This window comes from Enhydra lutris, unplaced genomic scaffold, assembly GCF_002288905.1.
Source record: "Enhydra lutris kenyoni isolate GAN:26980312 unplaced genomic scaffold, ASM228890v2 scaffoldscaffold4, whole genome shotgun sequence".
NCBI classification, from domain to species: Eukaryota; Metazoa; Chordata; class Mammalia; order Carnivora; family Mustelidae; genus Enhydra; species Enhydra lutris.
Window position 1 is genome coordinate 44362747 of NW_019154088.1, and position 17485 is coordinate 44380231.

At 34.8% G+C, this 17485-nt stretch overlaps 1 protein-coding gene across 1 annotated transcript in view; it reads right to left on the minus strand.

The window, feature by feature from the left end:
* Nucleotides 1-17485, minus strand: part of LOC111138987 (MAM domain containing glycosylphosphatidylinositol anchor 2) — an 853965-nt gene that overhangs the window by 33844 nt on the left and 802636 nt on the right. Inside the window, exon 12 of the mRNA XM_022491049.1 lies at nucleotides 11201-11221. Within this exon, the coding sequence (XP_022346757.1) occupies nucleotides 11201-11221 (21 nt within the window). The remainder of the gene's footprint in view (nucleotides 1-11200; nucleotides 11222-17485) is intronic.

Below are 17485 nucleotides of genomic sequence, written 5' to 3' on the forward strand. Positions count from 1 at the left end.
AATTTTAAAAACTTTATACAGCAATAATAATGCAAGACTGAGATAGTGGCACCAGAGCCATAATAGGGCACACGATTATGACTAAACATAAAACTTTCATTTTTAACAAAAAAGAAAAAATAATCTTGATATATAAGCCAGCCCCTTCGTTTAATAACTTAAACCCAAACCACTTGCCTCTGAAATACTCAAATAATTGAAATTAAAGAATATAATTCACGCTTGAATTATGGCTGAAGACTTTTCCCAACTTTCATTTTTTGAGTGTAGAAATAATCCAAAGAAAACTTTCAAATACAAAATGAGCTTTATTCTTTTACCTGACAACATGTTAAAGCTGTATACCTTGAGGTTATAATTTTTCACACCATGTCTGGAGATCGTTTCTTATATACCCACTTGCAGAAATGGAAGTTTACTTAGGGGAAGATAATGGCAAACTATTTTAAAAAGTAGTTATCTTTACATTTTTTTCTGAATGTGGATTTGGCAGATGGCTGAAATTCACTAGAAATAATGAAAAACCTTTTATGAAGACTGTGGGAAGACTGGCATTTCTTGTATGCCTGCCACATGCTGAGTTCAGACCCAACAAATAGTTCAATGAGAACTTTCTTCAACTGTCCTTGTACTGAGGGTAAAAATAATGTTTCTAGGTATCAAAGGGTTTTCTTACTGGGATGTACCCTGCTTGAAATATAGGCATAAATAAAGAAGATAATGTCAACTAGACACAAAGAAGACATGAACAGACATTTTTCCAAAAACATCCAAATGGCCAACAGACATATAAAAAGATGTTCAACATCACTGATCATCAGGGAAATGCAAATTAAAAGCACAATGAGATATCACACGATGAGATGGCAATTAAAAAAAAAAACAAACAAACATTGCCAAGCATGTGGAAAATTGGAACTCTCATATACTGTCATGGGAATGTAAAATGGTGCAGGTAGTTAAGAAAACAGCATGGAGTTCCTCAAAAATTAAAAATAAAACTACTGGGGGCACCTGGGTGGTTCAGTTGGTTCAGTGTCCAACTCTCGATCTCAGCATTGTGAGTTCAAACACCACGTTAGGCTACATGTTAGGCTACACACTAGGTGGGGAGCCACCTTAAAAAAAAAAAATAGAACTATTGTGTAATCCAGCAATCTTATTTCTGGGTATCTATCCAAAAAATTTAAACAATTTTCTCAAGGAGATAGTTGTACTCCTATGTTCATTGTTCATTGCAGCATATTTCACAATAGCCAAAATATGGAAGCAACCTAAGTGCCCATCAGTGGAGGAATGGATAAAGAAGACATCCATATAATGGAATAGTATTTAGCCTTAGAGAAGAAGAAAATCTTACCATACATGACAACACTGATGAACCTGGAGGACATTATACTAAGGACATTATATTAAACCAGTCCTAGAAGAATTATGCTGCATGATTACACTTATGAGTTAACTAAAATATCCAAATATATAGAAGCAGAAAGTAGAATGGTGGTTTTCAGGGGCTGGCGGAAAACGGAAATGGAGAGACATTGGTCAAAAGGTATAAACTTTCAGTTCTAGAGATCTGCCATAGAACTTTATGCTGGGATAACAATGCTGTATTGCATACTTAAATGTTATTAAGAAGGTAGATCTCATATTAATTTTAAAATCTTTAAAAATTTTTTTAAATTATTTAAAAAATTAAAAATTTAAAGACCTTAAATTTTTTAAATTAAAAAAAAATTAAATACCAGTTTAAAAAAGGAAGAGAGAAGGAAAGAAGATAGGAAGGAAAGTAGGAAGAAAACCATTGACATATACACATAAAAATAAAACAGAAGGCTTTCCCTTTGAATTTCAGGAATATGTTGTTTTGTTTATGTTTTCAGATTGAAGACTTGCTATACTTCTTTGTGTTTATTTATATTCCATATTATGAATAGGAATACTTACAGGGAAAATAAGCATTTTGTGAATTCTAAATTAGTAAATTTCTATATAAACAACATTCCATATAAAATATTTTTCATTACATATTTACGCCATAGATCTTATATTAAGAAGACAGGACTGCTTGATACTATCAACTGAGATCTAATGTTGGTGACAACAGTATAACTATATGCATGGATACATTTCTTTAAATACCTTTTAGGCACAATAGGAGATACCTTTAGCTGCTACTTTGGAGTCACAATAAAGCAATGCTTGATTTTAAATGTTTTCAGTTGTTTAATTACATATTGTATATACACAAAGAAAATACCAAAAAACAAATGTAAAAATTTGGGATTTGTTTATAAACCTGCTGCCAAATCTTACTTTTCATGTCATTTAAAAGTATATATAATGTTTTTTATAAAATCACTTAAACATATCTTTTGTATAATTTAGCCTTGTTTGAAAAAAACTTGCCTACAAAAAACAAACAAGTTCTTAAAACCTGAAAACTGAAGTCTCTCATAGTAAAATTAACCAAAAAAGACAGTTTACGAGAACCTAAGACACGTCCATAATTTTAGATAGACCTAAAATTTTTCATAATTTGATTCTTTTACAGATTATGTAAGTTGTTTACAATAAATTTGAAGGAGACTTAAGACTCCAATAACCCCCATTGGACAAAGATACATAAGTTATCTCCATAGTTCTTCATAACTTCTGTAGACATTCATCTTTGTAGTGAAGAAACTTATTACTTATTACTGGAAAGATTTTATAAAAAGTAGGAAGATAAAAGTGGTAAAAACTCACTATTTTGGGCCATAATAATCTTATGATTATCCTGTCATTATATGTAGGGTAATTATGCAAAAGTCTATTCATTTAAAAGTTTACTGAAATAAGGAATATCTTGATAGATAATGAAAATGCATCTGTCTGTAAAAATTTATCAAAAGTCTATGTAATATTAAACATTAAAAGATCTCATAAAATAAGAAAGTAATATAGTCCAGGATTTTCACAAAGACATGCAACTGAAGACTAACTTGATACTGAATTTTTCAGTGATTTTCTAACTATAACACGCTCTTGGTAGTTTTGGGAGGTACTTGGAAATAAAGAAATATATTTGAAATATTCTGTATTACATGGTCTGCAAAACTGTGCTTTATTTACCACAGTTCTTGTCATGATGGTAAAGAATAAAACTTCGGAATAAGCAGCCTAATGCCCAATAGTCCTCTAGCCCAATGACTCCCTCTTGTAGCCACCTATCCTATTTCTTTATTTTTTACTTTATTTTTTTAGCTTTACTGAAATATAATTGAAAAACAAAAGTTACATATACTTAAGATATATACAATTTGATGTTTGAGATACATTTTGAAATAATCACAATGAAGCAAATTAATATAATCATCACTTCACATATGACATAGTTACCATTACCTTCCTTCCTTCCTTCCTCCCTCCCTTCCTCCCTCCCTCCCTCCCTTTCTTTTCTTTCTTTTGGAGGTGAGAACACTAAAGAGCTACCCTCTTAGCAAATTTCAAGTATACAATACAGTATTGTTAAGCACAGTCATTATGCTGCCCATTAGATCTCCAGAACTCATTCATCTAACTCAAAGTGTATAGCTCTTTTAGGTGTAGGGTTAGGTTGTGTACCTGAGACCTTTCTTGTTTCTTGAGAAAGGCTTGTACCGCTATATATTTTCCTCTCAGGACTGCCTTTGTTGTGTCCCACAGATTCTGAACCGTTGTGTTTTCATTATCATTTGTTTCCATGAATTTTTTCAACTCTTCTTTAATTTCCTGGTTGACCCATTCATTCTTTAGAAGGATGCTGTTTAGTCTCCATGTATTTGGGTTCTTTCCAAATTTCCTCTTGTGATTGAGTTCTAGCTTCAGAGCATTGTGGTCTGAAAATATGCAGGGAATGATTCCAATCTTTTGATTACGGTTGAGACCTGATTTAGGACCGAGAATGTGATCTATTCTGGAGAATGTTCCATGTGCACTAGAGAAGAATGTGTATTCTGTTGCTTTGGGATGAAATGTTCTGAATATATCTGTGATGTCCATCTGGTCCAGTGTGTCATTTAAGGCCTTTATTTCCTTGTTGATCTTTTGCTTGGATGATCTGTCCATTTCAGTGAGGGGAGTGTTAAAGTCCCCTACGATTATTGTATTATTGTCGATGTGTTTCTTTGATTTTGTTATTAATTGGTTTATATAGTTGGCTGCTCCCATGTTAGGGGCATAGATATTTAAAATTGTTAGATCTTCTTGTTGGACAGTTCCTTTGAGTATGATATCTCTCATCTCTTATTATAGTCTTTGGTTTAAAATCTAATTGATCTGATATAAGGATTGCCACTCCTGCTTTTTTCTGATGTCCATTAGCATGGTAAATTCTTTTCCACCCCCTCACTTTAAATCTGGAGGTGTCTTCAGGTTTAAGATGAGTTTCTTGTAGGCAACATATAGATGGGTTTTGTTTTTTTATCCATTCTGATACCCTGTGTCTTTTGATTGGGGCATTTAGTCCATTAACATTCAGGGTAAGTATTGAGAGATATGAATTTAGTGCCATTGTATTGCCTGTAAGGTGACTGTTATTGTATATTGTCTCTGCTTCTTTCTGATCTACTACTTTTAGGGTCTCTCTTTGCTTAGAGGACCCCTTTCAATATTTCCTGTATAGCTGGTTTGGTATTTGCAAATTCTTTCAGTTTGTTTGTCCTGGAAGCTTTTAATCTCTCCTTCTATTTTCAATGATAGCCTAGCTGGATATAGTATTCTTGGCTGCATGTTTTTCTTGTTTAGTACTCTGAATATATCATGCCAGCTCTTTCTGGCCTGCCAGGTCTCTGTGGATAAGTCTGCTGCCAATCTAATATTTTTACCATTGTATGTTACAGACTTCTTTTCCCGGCCTCTTTCAGGATCTTCTCTTTGTCACTAAGACTTGTAAATTTTACTATTAGGTGACGGGGTGTGGACCTATTCTTATTGATTTTGAGGGGGGTTCTCTGAATCTCCTGGATTTTGATGCTTGTTCCCTTTGCCATATTGGGGAAATTCTCTCCAATAATTCTCTCCAATATACCTTCTGCTCCCCTCTCTCTTTCTTCTTCTTCTGGAATCCCAATTATTCTAATGTTGTTTCGTCTTATGGTGTCACTTATCTCTCGAATTCTCCCCTCATGGTCCAGGAGCTGTTTGTCCCTCTTTTGCTCAGCTTCTTTATTCTCTGTCATTTGGTCTTCTATATCACTAATTCTTTCTTCTGCTCATTTATCCTAGCAGTGAGAGCCTCCATTTTTGATTGCACCTCATTAATAGCTTTTTTGATTTCAACTTGGTCAGATTTTAGTTCTTTTATTTCTCCAGAAAGGGCTTTTATATCTCCCGAGAGGGTTTCTGTAATATCTTCCATGCCTTTTTCAAGCCCGGCTAGAACCTTGAGAATCGTCATTCTGAACTCTATATCTGACATATTACCAATGTCTGTATTGATTAGGTCCCTAGCCTTTGGTACTGCCTCTTGTTCTTTTTTTTGTGGTGAATTTTTCCGCCTTGTCATTTTGTCCAGATAAGAGTAGATGAAGGAGCAAGTAAAATACTAAAAGGGTGGCAACAACCCCAGGAAAATATGCTTTAGCCAAATCAGAAGAGATCCCAAATCGTGAGGGGGGAGAAAACTAGTTAAAAAACGTTAAAAAAGAAAAGGGTAAAAGTTAAAAAAAATTAGCAGAAGAAGAAAAATAAATTGAAAAAGAAAAAAAATTAAATTAACTGCAAGGCTAAAGAATCATGGGGAGAAAGCCATGAGTTCCATGCTTTGATTTCTCCTCCTTTGGAATTCCGCTGCTCTCCTTGGTATTGAAACTGTACTCCTTGGTAAGTGAACTTGGTCCTGGCTGGGCTTCTTGTTGCTCTTCTGGGCGAGGGGCCTGTTGTAGTGATTCTCAAGTGTCTTTGCCCCAGGCGGAGTTGCACCGCCCTCACCAGGGGCCGGGCTGAGTAATCCGCTCGGGTTTGCTTTCGGGAGCTTTTGTTCCCTGAGCGCTTTCCGTAGAGTTCCGGAGGGCGGGAATGAAGATGGCGGCCTCCCGGTCTCCGGCCTGGAGGAGCCGAGAGCCCGGGGCCCCACTCCTCAGTGCGCCCTCAGAGAACAGCGCCGATTTACTCCCGTCACCCTGCCTCCGGCCGCGCTCCGAGCTGACCGAGCCTGTGACCGGTTCAAGGTAACCTCAAGCTTAGAGCTTACTCCTCGGCTCTGTCTCTGTAGCCGGCTTCCCTGTTCTAATACCTGTAAGCTCTGCGACACTCAGACACCCCTGATCCTTCTGTGACCCTGCGGGACCTGAGGCCACGCTGACCCTGCGTGGGCTTCACCCCGGTTAAGCCTCTGGAGCGATGTCCCTCAGCGGAACAGACTTTTAAAAGTCCCGATTTTGTGCTCCGTTGCTCCGCCGCTTGCCGGGAGCCGGCCCCTCCCCCCGCGGTCTATCTTCCCGTCGCTTTGGATTCACTTCTCCGCCCGTCCTACCTTTCAGAAAGTGGTTGATTTTCTGTTTCTAGAGTTGCTGTTCTTCTTCTCTTCGATCTCCTGTTGGATTTGTAGGTGTTTGCAATCTTTAGATAAGCTATCTAGCTGATCTCCTGCTACCTGAAGTAGTCTCAGCCTGCTACTTCTCCGCCATCTTGACTCCTCCCTCCTCTATCTTTAATTTTTAAAGAACCCTCCATACTGTTTTCTCTAAAGGATGTAGCAATTTACATTCTGGCCGACAATGTGCAATGGTTGATTAAAGAGACTATCCTTTCCCTACAGTGTGTACTTGTTACTCTTGCCAAAAATCGGTTGACTGTAAATTCATGGATTTATTTGTGAGCTTTCTATTCTGTGTCTCAATGACAGTTTTTATGGCAGTACCACACTCCTTTGATTACTGTAGATTTGTGATATATTTTAAAATCAGGGAGTGTGATGCCTCTAGCTTTATTTTTATATTACAGTAGCTATTTGGGATCTTTTATGGTTCTATGTGAATTTTAAGATTGTTTTTTCTACTTATGTAAAGAATGTCATTGGCATTTTGATAGGGATTGCACTGAATTAGTAGATTGTTTGGGGGAAGTACGAATATTCTAACTATATTAATTCTTCTAATCCATGAACCCATGTCTTTCCATTTACCTGTCTTCTCTAATTTCCTTCAACAACATGTTATAATTTTTAGTGTAGAAATCTTTCACTTCTTTGGTTAAGTTTATTCCTCCATATTCTGTTCTTTTGTTGTTATTTTTAGTGGGACTGTTTTCTTAAATTCCTTTTCAGATAGCACATTGTGAATGCATAGAAATGTCACTGTTTTTGTATTTTGATTTTGGATGACCTCACTTTACTTAATTTGCTTATTAGTTCTAACTTTGAAATGCTATTTTAGAAGGGACTATTATGGTAAACTTTTTCAGTTTTAAGTTATTTCCAAGAGATAGTGAGAATGTCATGCATATGTATTACTTATTATATTATACATATTAATATTGATTATATATGTATTTCGTATATGTATAAACTATCTTGTACTTAATCTAAACCAAAAAAGTCCAAGCTTTTTTCAAAAGCTCTGAATTTTAACAATTTGGACTTCGGAACCTAAATCAGACCAAATATACTTTTCAAAAATTTTAAAACCTCTTCACAGAAAATTTCGACTCCATTACTGAGACACTTGAGAGACCTCAGAATTCATTTCAATATGATTTCAATATTTTTGTTTTCTTTTCAATTAATACAATCCAGTCACAGACTAAACTTCAGGTTTGGTCCAAGGGTACCATTCCTGAGGAAAACAGCAATGGATGAAAAGGACACAGCTCACGCTTAATGGAGCCTGTAAGATATTCTCTTGACAACTAATCATCCTTCCATTCAGTTCAAAATTTCAATCCAAAGAGTTTTTAAGAAACTATAAACAAAAGTCCTTCCTCTTTTAAATCTAGTAATTATTCTGAGTCTAATGAAGAATCATACTCTGACAAAATTTCATGGACTTATTCTATACAGATACATTAGAAGTAGATACTTAGGATAAGTCAATTCACTTAAAAACTATATAAGTTGTTAAAATGCAAAATAGGATTTAAGATTAGTTTGATTTGGTGCCAATATATGTCTCATATCACATGTATTATGTTAAATATAATATAAATTCCTTTCTTTTCTACAAAGAAGATGTTTCATATAAACCATGATTTATAACTAAGCCAACATATATTCAAAAGATTTTTAAATTTTATTATGTAGAAAATAATCTTTTATGGAGGAAATATTACTAAATGGTGTTATAAGAATTCATTACACATAATTATAAACAACCTAAGAAGTAAGATCTTCATTTTAAGAAATCATTTACAAACTTATCAGAAATACTTAATGTTTTTTATTTTTTCCTCATTGACTTTTTCCTGAACTGCTTAATTTTCACTTTCTCTTCAACTTTGTTAATATCATTACCAGGAAAAATATGTTTTAATGAAATGTGGAGAGTAAATAGTAAGCATATTGTAACTAATTGAATTAATATAGCAAAATTGTAGAAACAAAAAACAAATTTGCCTAAGTTTGCAATAAAACAGGTTTAACTACAAGGGAGCAATACAAAAACTTTATAGAGAACATGGAACTTGTGATGGTTCCGTAACTGAATGAATTGGTCAATACTTCTTACAGAAGTATACACACAGAAAAGCGTTAATTTTACCATATATAAATTATGCTTTGAAAAGCAATGACAGAATTTAAGACATTATACCATTTAAGAAGATCATGGGTAAAAGTAGTCTAGCTGAGGGGAAGAAAAATAACTTTCCATAGCAAAATCTAAAAGAAAACATGACCTTCTTCTACATGTTGTCCTATTTTCCTCTTATTGAATAATGTCTGGCTAATTTATTAAGATTTTTTTTTTAAAGATTTTATTTATTTATTTGACAGATAGAGATCACAGGTAGGCAGCGAGGCAGGCAGAGAGAGAGAGAGGAGGAAGCGGGTTCCCCGCTGAGCAGAGAGCCTGATGTGGGGCTCGATCCCAGGGCCTTGGGACCATGACCTGAGCCGAAGGCAGAGGCTTTAACCCACTGAGCCACCCAGGCGCCCCAATTTATTAAGATCTTGAATGTATAATGAATATGTATACTCCATAAAATATTTTTCTTTTATGTCTTTGGGACCTGGAGGTTCTTTAACAGGGTTAGAGAAATCAATAAGGGGAAAATGTACATGACTGTCAATAACATAAAAATAATTACTCGATAACTTAGAAAAATCATTGATGTTTACTAAAAAGTCTTTATTCTAAACATTGTAATCTTTTAGCATATTGAACACTTAGTAAAAAACAAAAAAAAGTACAGTCAATGGAAATCGTTAGTATAGAGAGTTATAATGGAAAGTATTTTAAAAGTAGAAAATTCAATTCATCGACTAACAACAACAAAAAATGCTTGTTGGAGAAGTGGGTAACTATGATCCAAAGGATATGAGCTTTTAGAAGCACTCAAATTCTAATTAATATTGTTCATCTTCACGGCACATTTCTGGCTTCTGTAATGTTTGAATATACACTCTATATACTCTAGACGCACTGAGCTTTGCTCAGTTATTATGCGAACAGGACCTTCCTTTTGATGGCAGTAGGCATGCCCTTCCTCACCTTCTTCCCCTAAGGAAACTTTATTAAGCTTTCAAGACCCAGTTCAAATAGCATGTCTTCTATAAAACTTCACTTGCCATAAAATTACTGGTACTTTTTATATTGTATAGAAGTCATCTGTTAGCAAACAATACCTCTATTATTTTGTTATATATGCATTTTTTCCAGTAAATTGAAGCTACTAAAAATTTTTCCTTGAATTGAAATATTACTCAACTTTTTTCTGTATCAAGTTTTAATCTTCCCACAACAACTCTTTTTAAACATTTCTACTGAAATTATTGTCAGAGAATTTACTTACAAAAGAATTATAATCAATATAGTAATTAAATAGCAATAGTACCCTGGGTAGAAGCCAGGGAGAACCTGATTTGTGCAGTTAATTCATCTTGAAACTGTTGTGTATTTTTTCTTTTAACAAATGATCATTGAACACCTGCTAAATATAAGATGCTGTGGTAGGCCAAAAGACAGTGCAATATATAGAGAAATTAGAAACATATTTAACTCATAAGTATTTTATGACAAAATAAAAAATAGCTTATAACACAGATGAAGACAAACTGTTTTTGGGAAATCTAATGGAGAGAATACTCAGTCAAGAAAGAAGCATTTGTGCTAAATTTTATAAATGAACCTCAAAGGGTTGAAGATATCCACAGGAAAGGTCACTGGTGAGAAAAAAATGAACTGTGCATGAAAGCAAAATGAAAACAGTAAAGATCCATAAGTGTATTCAGTATTATAATTTGGATAAGCAGAAATGGAGTAAAGGAATATCTTTAGTAGAAAATTAGGTGACAACAGGTTATGTAGTTTGGTCTTGGGTTATATAATCAGTGAAAGGCCATTATAAGAAAGGAAACATAATAAAATGAGGAAAAAGACCCACACAGTCTCTTTACTAAGTATAAGTAATGGAGAATATTGGATGGATAGGAGAAGAGTGCAAAAGTGGTTCTCCTTTCTTTCATTAGCCAAAAATAATATATTCATAGGCACAAAAATGGAAGACAAAAATCACTATTTACTCTAATGTGAAATATTCAAGAAGATGGTGAACAGACTATCTTCTTCATTAACAATGGGGATATAGATTAGTGATGTATGAAAAATCTTGATAAAACCATTCAAATACCAATTTTCTAACTGTAGTCTTTTGTAACGGGAGTATGGAAATCAAAAAAGAAAATTAAAGAAACAATAGTAATAAAAACGATAATGCATTGCCACAAAAGAAAAACTTAATCCCATAGTTAAACAAATAACAAATGTTAAGTTGGAGGAAATGTCTCCATATTTGTGAAAACTTATAAAAATCAATGATTAATATTAAATAGTTTGTCTTTATAAGCATATCCATTGAAATTTAAAATTCACAATTCATTTTTAATGCCAGTTTTACTGTTTCAAAGCCATTCCATTTTAAAGCAATTATGAACAGTTGCTAAATAATCTTTATATGCCTCTGAGTTTTCTACTTTTCTTAACTGTGCAATGCTGTACCATTATTAAAAGAAAAACATACTTACTCAAATGAGGATTAACAGGAGCTAGAAGAAAAGCAAAAAATAATGTTAGCATGGCTTGAATGTCTTTTATAAATAAAAGTCTAATCAGTGTCTCATAGTTCCTTATAAAAAATTAATGATTTTCCCCACTGCGACCATGAAGAATTATGTCTGCAATCCATTTTGTTCTAGAGGATTGAATAGAATCTACTTTGGAGCTCAGCATTAACAGTCTCAAAGTACCTAAAAGATCAATGCTAAATAGCATGTGGGATTTGTTCATTTTCCAAGGAACAGAGTTGTGGATCTTTTATATCTTAACCAATGCAAAAACCCCCCGAAATCAAAACCTAGACTGACAGAGGGCCAACCTATAATCTAGATGTTTTAACAATGAAAGCAATTATCCAACAGAGATTAAACTTTAGATTTTTTGGCTGTTATCTATTTCTGGTGAAAATAACATGGTGTATATGAAAATAAAGCACTCCTTGTATCATGTTATTACAAGCACCCTAAAACAAATAACTACACCAATGCTGCTTTGTTTGATCACACACACACACACACACACACACACACACACACACGGTTTTTAAATAACAAGCAATACAGTTGTGTTTTTCTGCCCTAGAAGACATATTTATCTCAAAAAACTATGTTTACAAGTGACAATTGACTTTTACATGAAGAGGAATGAATACTTTACATTTTACTGAAACAACAACAAAAATATATCTAACCTAACAGACAAAATGGTATCTGTGTATAATGATTACTCATTCATCACTTTGAGAGAAAATTTCATTCTGGATGAAGTAAAGATCGTTGCGGTTTCCCAGGATTATAATAGGCAGTTAATCTAACTTGCAGAAGTTTGTCTGCTCTGTTGTTAATTCCTAGTGCTTTCCATTAACAACTTTTGTTAAACTTTGACTTAACAAATGAAGTATGATAGTAAAAAAATGCATACACCGCACAAAGGATGTTCATAGTAATTGTTACATTAGTACATTGAATTAACTTTAACAAAGTGAGTTAGTTTCTCAATCAAATATTTTTATTATTTTTACTATTTCTTATTTCTTTTTAAAAAGTATGCCTAAGAATGTAAAGATATTAAAGCTGAAACTACCATAATATCTATTTTCCAGATCTGTTTTCATTTCACTCTGCTGCCTCAGAGTTTTAAGTAAAACTACTGAGCTTATAAATTTTTTTCTCTATTTCTCTTTGAGGAAAGTCATATAATTTCTAAACTTAGGAAAGCAACATGGATCCTCTGCTATGAAAGGGTCAACCAGCCCTAGTTCTATTCAGAGTCTGTCATTTCATAGATGTATAAATCTGCAGGCTACTGAAAACCTTTAGGTCCTAATATCTTCTTTTTTTTTTAAAGGAATGGATATTCATTGTTTCTAATCCCCTTCATATTGAGTTGTCTACATTTTTATAACTTAGGAGCAGGAAGCATGAAACTTAGATAAGAGGACAAAATAATTTTTTATAAAACATATAAAACTAAAACTTTAGAAAAAAAAATATATTGAGATGCTATCTAATTGTGTGGCCAATGGAATCACAGGGGTAATTACAGAATAACAATTGTTACTGTCATTAAATTTTATTCATTGCTATTAAATACTAATCTTTATATCATTAAAAAAAGGTTTATTTTTAAGGAACCACATTCAAGAAAAGGTGTGCAGTGATTCTAATACTTTCACAAGTGAGTATTTTTAAAGGACCATATTCAAGAAAAAGATAGTTATTCTCATGCTTTTACATCCATGATCTGGTATCAATATTCTAGTCTACACTGTATATCATATTTTTTAATGAAAATTGAATATATCTAGATGATGATAAGAGAGTGAAAATAAGTGATTTCATATGACAAACAACTCTAGTGAATGTTATTAATTTCACTATATTTTTTACTTTTGATAGTATTCAGTTTCCCTCTTATGTAGGAAAAACATGTTTAATGCTAAACTGAATGAAGAATTCTAAAGAGGTGCAAGATGGTGGAGGAGTAGGAGACCCTGTTTCAATGGGTCCCCTGAATTGAGCTAAATAACTACCAGAACACTCTGAACATCCATGAAATCAGCCTGAGATGTAAGATTATACACTTATGGATCTCTGCAGGGGCAGAAGATGCACTTTGCCTGTATCATGGTTGGTATATTCAGCTATACATGCGCTCAGCCACCTCTCACCAAAATGACTAGGAGGAGGAACACCCAACATAGGAAAAATTCAGAGACTGTGACCTCTGCCACAGAACTATTGGATATGGACATAAACAATATGTCAGACATAGAATTCAGGGTAACAATTATCCAGGCAATGGCTAGGTTGGAGAAGACCATTAGGGCAACATAGAATCTCTAAGCATGGAAGTGAGAGCTGATCTGGCAGAACTTAAAAATGCTATTAGTGAGAACCAATCTAATTTAAATATTCTAACAGCTAGGGTAAATGAGGCAGAAGATCTAATTAGTGATCTAGAAGACAAACTGATAGAAAAGAAGGATCAGTAGAAGGTTTGGAACAAACAGCTCAGAAGCCATGAACACAGAATTAGGGAAATAAATGATGCCACAAAGGGTTCTACTGTCAGAATTATTGGGATTCCTGAGGGGGTGGAGGGAGAGAAAAAGAACTAGAAGATATAGCTGAACAAATCTAGAGGAAAATCTCCCTAATTTGGGGAATGGATCAAATGTTCATATTTTAGAGGCAGAGAGAACACCCCCCAAGATCAACAAGGGTAGAAAGATCTCCAGGCACATTATTGTGAAATTCAGGAGTCTTAAATTCAGAGATGTCTTAAGGGTAGCTAGGGGGAAGAGATTCCTTATGTACAGAGGGAGGACCATCAGAATAATGTCAGACCTGTCCACAGAAATATGGCAAGGCAGAATGGGCTGGCAAGACATATTCAGGCACTAAATGAGAAGAACATGCAGCCAAGAATACTTTATCCAGCAAGGCTGACATTCAGAGTGGATGGAGAGATAAAGTGCTTCCAAGACTGGCAAGGTTTAAAAGATCACGTGACCACCAAGTCGGCACTACAAGAAATATTAAGGGGGGTTCTATAAAAGAAGAACCTAAGCATGACATAGAACAGAAATTCACAGAGAGAATCTATAGAAACAAGGACTTCACAGGAAACATGAAGTCAATAAAAAATTATCTTTCAATAATCACTCTCAATGTGAACGACCTAAATGCTCTCATAAAATGGCAAAGGTTTGCAGACTATAAAAAATGACAGGACCCGTCAATATGCTGTCTATAAGAGACATATTTTGAACCTAAAGATACATCTAGAATGAAAGTGAAGGGATGAAGAACCATCTTTCATGCCAAAGGGCCTCAAAAGAAAGCTGGTATAGTGATTCTCATATCAGATAACTTTGATTTTAAGCCAAAGACTGTAGTCAGAGATACAGAAGGACACTATATCATTCTTAAAGGGTCTATCCACCAAGAAGATCTAACAATTGTAAATATTTATGCTTCCAACATGGGAGCAGCCAACTGCGTAAGTCAACTGTTAATCAAAATAAAGAATCATATTGATAAGAATATACTAATTATAGGGGATCTTAACATGCCAGTCTCAGCAACAGACAGATCATCTAAGCAGAAAATCAACAAAGAAACAAGAGCTTTGAATGACACATAGGACCAGATGGACCTCATAGGTATATACAGAACATTCCAACCTAAAACAACAGAATAGGGGCGCCTGGGTGGCTCAGTGGGTTAAGCCGCTGCCTTCGGCTCAGGTCATGATCTCAGAGTCCTGGGATCGAGCCCCGCATAGGGCTCTCTGCTCTCTAGGGGAGCCTGCTTCCCCCTCTCTCTCTGCCTGCCTCTCTGCCTGCTTGTGATCTCTCTGTCAAATAAATAAATAAAATCTTTAAAAAAAACAAAAAAAAAACAAAAAAAAAAACAAACAAAAAAAACCAGAATAGTCATTCTTCTCGAGCACACATGGAACTTACTCCAGAATAGATCACATATGGGTCAAAAATCAGGTCTCAACCAATACCAAAAGACTGGGATAATACCCTGCATATTCTCAGACCTCAAGGCTTTGAAACTGGAACTCAAACACAAGAAGAAGTTTGGAAGGAATTCAAACACTTGGAAGCTAAAGACCATCTTGCTCAAGAATGTTTGGATCAACCAGGAAATCAAAGAAGAACATAAACAATTCATGGAAACCAATGAGAATGAAGACACATTGGTTCAAAACCTATGGGATATGGCAAAGGCGGTCCTAAGGGGAAAATACATAGCCATCCAAACCCCACTCAAAAAAACTGGAAAATCCTGAAAACACCAACTCTCTTTACACCTTAAAGAACTGGAAAATTAACAAATTAAGCCAACTCCATGCACAAGAAGGGAAATAATTAAAATTAGAGCAGAGATCAATGAGTTAGAAACCAGAGATACCGTAGAACACATCAATGAAACTAGAAGCTGGCTCTTTGAAAGAATTAATAAGATCAAAAAACCACTGGCCAAGCTAATCCAAAAGAAAAGAGAGGACCCAAATTAATAAAATTATGAATGAAAGGGGAGAGATCACAACTAACACCAAGGAAACAGAAACAATCATCGGAAATTTTATCAACAGTTATATGCCAATAAGTTAAGCAACGTAGAAGAAATGGATGCATTTCTGGAAATCTATAAACTTCCAAGACTGAAAAAGGAAGAAATTGACAACCTGAATAGACCAATATCTAGTAACAAGATTGAAGCCATGATCAAAAACCTCCCAAAAAAACAAGAGTCCAGGACCTGATGGATTCCCTGGGGAATTCTACCAAACATTCAAAAAAGAATAGCTATACTCCTGAAGCTGTTTCAAAAAATAGAAACAAAAGGAAAACTTCCAGATTCTTTCTATGAAGCCAGCATTACCTTGATCCCCAAACCAGGCAAAGACACCATCAAAAAGGAGAATTTCACACAAATATCCCTGATGAACATTCTCAACAAGATCCTAGCTAAAAGGATTCAACAGTACATTAAAAAGATTATCCACCATGGTCAGGTGGGATTTATCCCCCAGATGCAAGGGTGGTTCAACATTTGCAAACCAATCAATGAGACAGAACAAATCAATAAGAGAAGAGAGAAGAGCCATATGGTCATCTCAATTGATGCAGAAAAAGCATTTGACAAGATACAGCATCCATTCCTGATTAAAAAGTATAGGGATAGATGGAACATTCCTCAACTTCAAAAAATCCATCTGAAAAACCCACAGCGAATACCATCCTCAATGGGGATAAGCTGACAACCTTCCCTTTGAGATCAGGAACATGGTAAGGATGCCCACTCTTGCCTCTGTGTTCAACATAGTACTAGAAGTCCTAGCAACAGCAATCAGACAACAAAAAGAAATAAAAGGTATTCAAATTGGCAATGAAGAAGTCAAACTCTCTCTTTGCAGATGACATGATACTTTATATGGAAAACCCAAAGACTCCACCCCAAACTACTAGAACTCATTCAGCAATTCAGTAATGTGGCAGGATACAAATCAATGCACAGAAATCAGTTGCTTTCTTATACACTAAAAATGAAACTGTAGAAAGGGAAATTAGAGAATCAATTCCATTTACTATAGCACCAAGAACCATAATATAACTTGGAATAAACCTGACCAAGGAGGAGAAGGATTTGTACTTGAGGAGCTACAGAACACTCATGAAAGAAATTCAAGAAGACACAAAAAGATGGAAAAACATTCCATGCTCATGGATCAGAAGAATAAACATTGTTAAAATGTCTATCCTGCCCAGAGCAATCTATACTTTCAATGCCATCCCGATCAAAATTTCCCCGACATTTTTCAAAGTGCTGGAATAAACAATCCCAAAATTTGTTTGGAACCAGAAAAGACCCTGAATCGCTAAGGAAATGTTGAAAAAGAAAAGCAAAGCTGGGGGCATCACATTGCCTGATTTCAAGCTTTACTACAAAGCTGATCAGTAGGACAGCATAGTACTGGCACAAAAACAGACACATAGACCAGTGGAACAGAGTAGAGAGCCCAGATATGGACCCTCAACTCTATGGTCAACTAATCTTCAACAAAGCAGGAAAAAATATACAGTGGAAAAAAGTCAGTCTCTTTAATAAATGGTGCTGGGAAAATTGGACAGCTATGTATAGAAGAATGAAACTTGATGATTCTCTTACACCATACACAAGATAAACTCAAAATGGTGAAAGACCTTAACGTGAGACAGGAACCCATCAAAATCC